This window comes from Nicrophorus vespilloides, unplaced genomic scaffold, assembly GCF_001412225.1.
Source record: "Nicrophorus vespilloides isolate i.1.1-1 unplaced genomic scaffold, Nicve_v1.0, whole genome shotgun sequence".
Taxonomy (NCBI): Eukaryota; Metazoa; Arthropoda; class Insecta; order Coleoptera; family Silphidae; genus Nicrophorus; species Nicrophorus vespilloides.
In genome coordinates, this window is record NW_017099800.1 from 21,011 (window position 1) to 23,709 (window position 2,699).

General features: G+C 33.8%; 1 protein-coding gene across 1 annotated transcript in view; it reads right to left on the minus strand.

Annotated features, from left to right (window-relative positions):
• The window catches only part of LOC108565640 (pituitary homeobox homolog Ptx1-like), a gene marked incomplete at its 3' end in the record, with an annotated part of 12,720 nt that extends 10,252 nt beyond the window's left edge, over positions 1–2,468 (minus strand). Inside the window, exons 1-2 of the mRNA XM_017925203.1 lie at positions 2,267–2,468; positions 1,357–1,739 (exon numbers count right to left, since the gene is read on the minus strand). Of these exons, the coding sequence (XP_017780692.1) occupies positions 1,357–1,630 (274 nt within the window). The remainder of the gene's footprint in view (positions 1–1,356; positions 1,740–2,266) is intronic.
• Positions 2,469–2,699: the final 231 nt, after the last annotated feature.

Genomic DNA, 2,699 nt, shown 5'->3' on the forward strand with positions numbered 1-2,699 from the left:
ATAATACTTTACTCACAATCTAATTTGTATATCAAATAATAATTTTAATAATTAATAAATAACATTTTTGTTGTATTTTATGTAAAAAAAAATTGTTTTTGTTAAAAATATATTAAGAAATCCAAAGTTAATTAATTATTAATTATTAAAAAATAACTTTTAATTATTAAAAATATTTAATAACTAACTTTCTTTTTGTAATTAATGGAAATAATTCTAAATTCGGCTACCATAAAAGTCAATTTTCCCCTCAATTAATCGCCATTAGATTATTATTCTCGCCTTATTCAATTGATTAATTTACGGCGGATATTTTTTTTTTCACTCGTTCATTTTTTTTTGCGCAATCAAACGCGGTCTTTTTATTGGACCGATAATAGATAGTAATCGTGTTGCAGATAACGATTTCACTTATAACGAAATCGTGCCGAAATTCATATATATATTGGTTAATTGCTTTTATATGTTTATACAACAGTGTTTCTAAATTTAAAACTTGTAAATTAGTAATTACTGCAAATTATTATTTTGTAAGTCATTTTTGTATCTAGTAAGATTTTTTTAGATAAAAATTGATGAATAAAATTTTTGTTTATTGTAACAAAAAACTATACTTAATCAAATAATATCATTAGAAATTTACATGTAATTTTTATTTGATAAAAACATAATGAATTAAATTGAGATAAACAAATATACTTAATCAATAAATATCGAAATTTCTGTGTATCATAGTTCATTCAAAATTCATTCCTAGTTCACAATTGTAAATTTTTATTTTCATTTTATCAATTTTGATAGTAGATTTCATGTTAACCGGTTTACGAAATCATATATAAACAAATTGAGTGTTCTTGAAATCGACTTGTTTATTTAATACTTTAAAGTTATAGTTTTATATAATACAGCTTAAGTTATATATATATTTTTTAAACATACTTTAAAATGTAGTTTACGTAAGTCAAAAACCTAAATTTGTTGCTTATTGTAATTGAATCAAGGTTACTAATATTTACTCTTTTATAGTTATAACACTTTTCTTTCCTAAGACTAAATTTATTGTTCTTTTATTTACATGTAATTTAAATTTATATAAGCTACGTTTTTTTTAAAATTTTGTATTGACTGTAATTATTTGTTTTCTTTTATATAACATTAATTTTGATACATTTTTGAGAATGTTTTATGTATATTATCATCATGAATTTGTTGCTTTTTATTTGTTACACAAAAATTACCTCTATTTAATTATGTTCTATATAAATGAAAGTTTATATTTTCGATTACTATTTAATTTGTTACTTAAAGAGTAATTTTTTAACGTTTTGCAGAGATATAAAGAGGTAACGAACTCACCACGTTTAAGCTTCTCCAACGGTTCGTGATGGAGCGACGGCGTGTGGGGTACAACACCATGGTGATGATGATCGTGACCCACGTGGTGACCCAAAACGGACGAAGATCCGCTCATGATTCCAGATATGGCGGAACTCACTGAGACCGCCGAACTGACGGAATCGTGAAGATGATGATGGACCCCGTGCAGATCGCTGCTGGAAGATGTCGTAACGCCGGTCACTAAGTCCTGAAGACACAGCGCCGGATCGGAGAGCGATTCCATCCGTTCCATCTTCTCGTAAGTTTCGCGCACGAAATACACACTTAAATCGTCTCAAGTCCAAAGTGAGAGAGAGAAAAAACAAACAACAAAGTGAGTTTTCTATTCAAACAGTCCGGCCCTGGAAGAGAACGCAAACTATATTGTATTGGTTTACACAAGTATACAAAAACAAAAACAATTTAGGAACATTAAGGGACAACGATTCACATGGTTTCCGTCGGAAGCGTTTTTCGTTTCGAAATTATTCTTGCTCTCTCTCTTCTGAATGAAATCAGAAAAAGAAATAGAGTTCAGCTGTTTTGCTTCTTTTTTTTTCTTCTTCTTCTTCGTCTGCGACTTTTGCAGTCGCGGGATGAAAGAGAAGTTGAGGAAAAAGGGCTTAAAATCGGCTTTGGTCAGGTTTAAGGCCGGATCAAGAGCGTCGCGACGACGGAACGCCGCGTCGGTCTGAAGAGCTTTGCGGGTACTAAGCCCGCGAGCTTTACATCCCTACCGCCCCCGCACTCACACACACACACACACATACACATCCAATCACACACGCATGCACCTATACACATACACGCATAGGGAAAGAGGACTTCCATCGACGGACGGATGCGGCACCAGCAGTCCGCGGGCCAATTTTCTCGCGCGCGCATTCACCTAAAAACCCGTTTGTTGACTCCTCCGGAGATGGTGTGACGGCAACTGTGGAGCTCTTCGTCGAAGGGGTTTTTTGTTTCGGTCCGGGTGGATCCGACGTTGTCGGATGGGAATTTACCGTCGCACTGACAACAAACAACACGCAGCAAGGACTTTCCGGCAAGGACAGAAACCGACTGGATAATGAGGTTGAGCGAGAGGAAGAGATACACGAACGTACGTACGCGTTATGTCAGATACCGCGACGCGCGAGAGTTATCAATATATTTTTTTTTTTCACCCGGACGCTTATCTCTCCTCCACGACGAGTTCTCCTCAACTGAACTTCATATCTACTACCTACAACACCTTCTATCAACATACCTTTTTCATGTTATTTTTTTTTTAGTTGTTGTTGTTTCTGCTGTTATCAATCAACTCTCAATTACAAAAC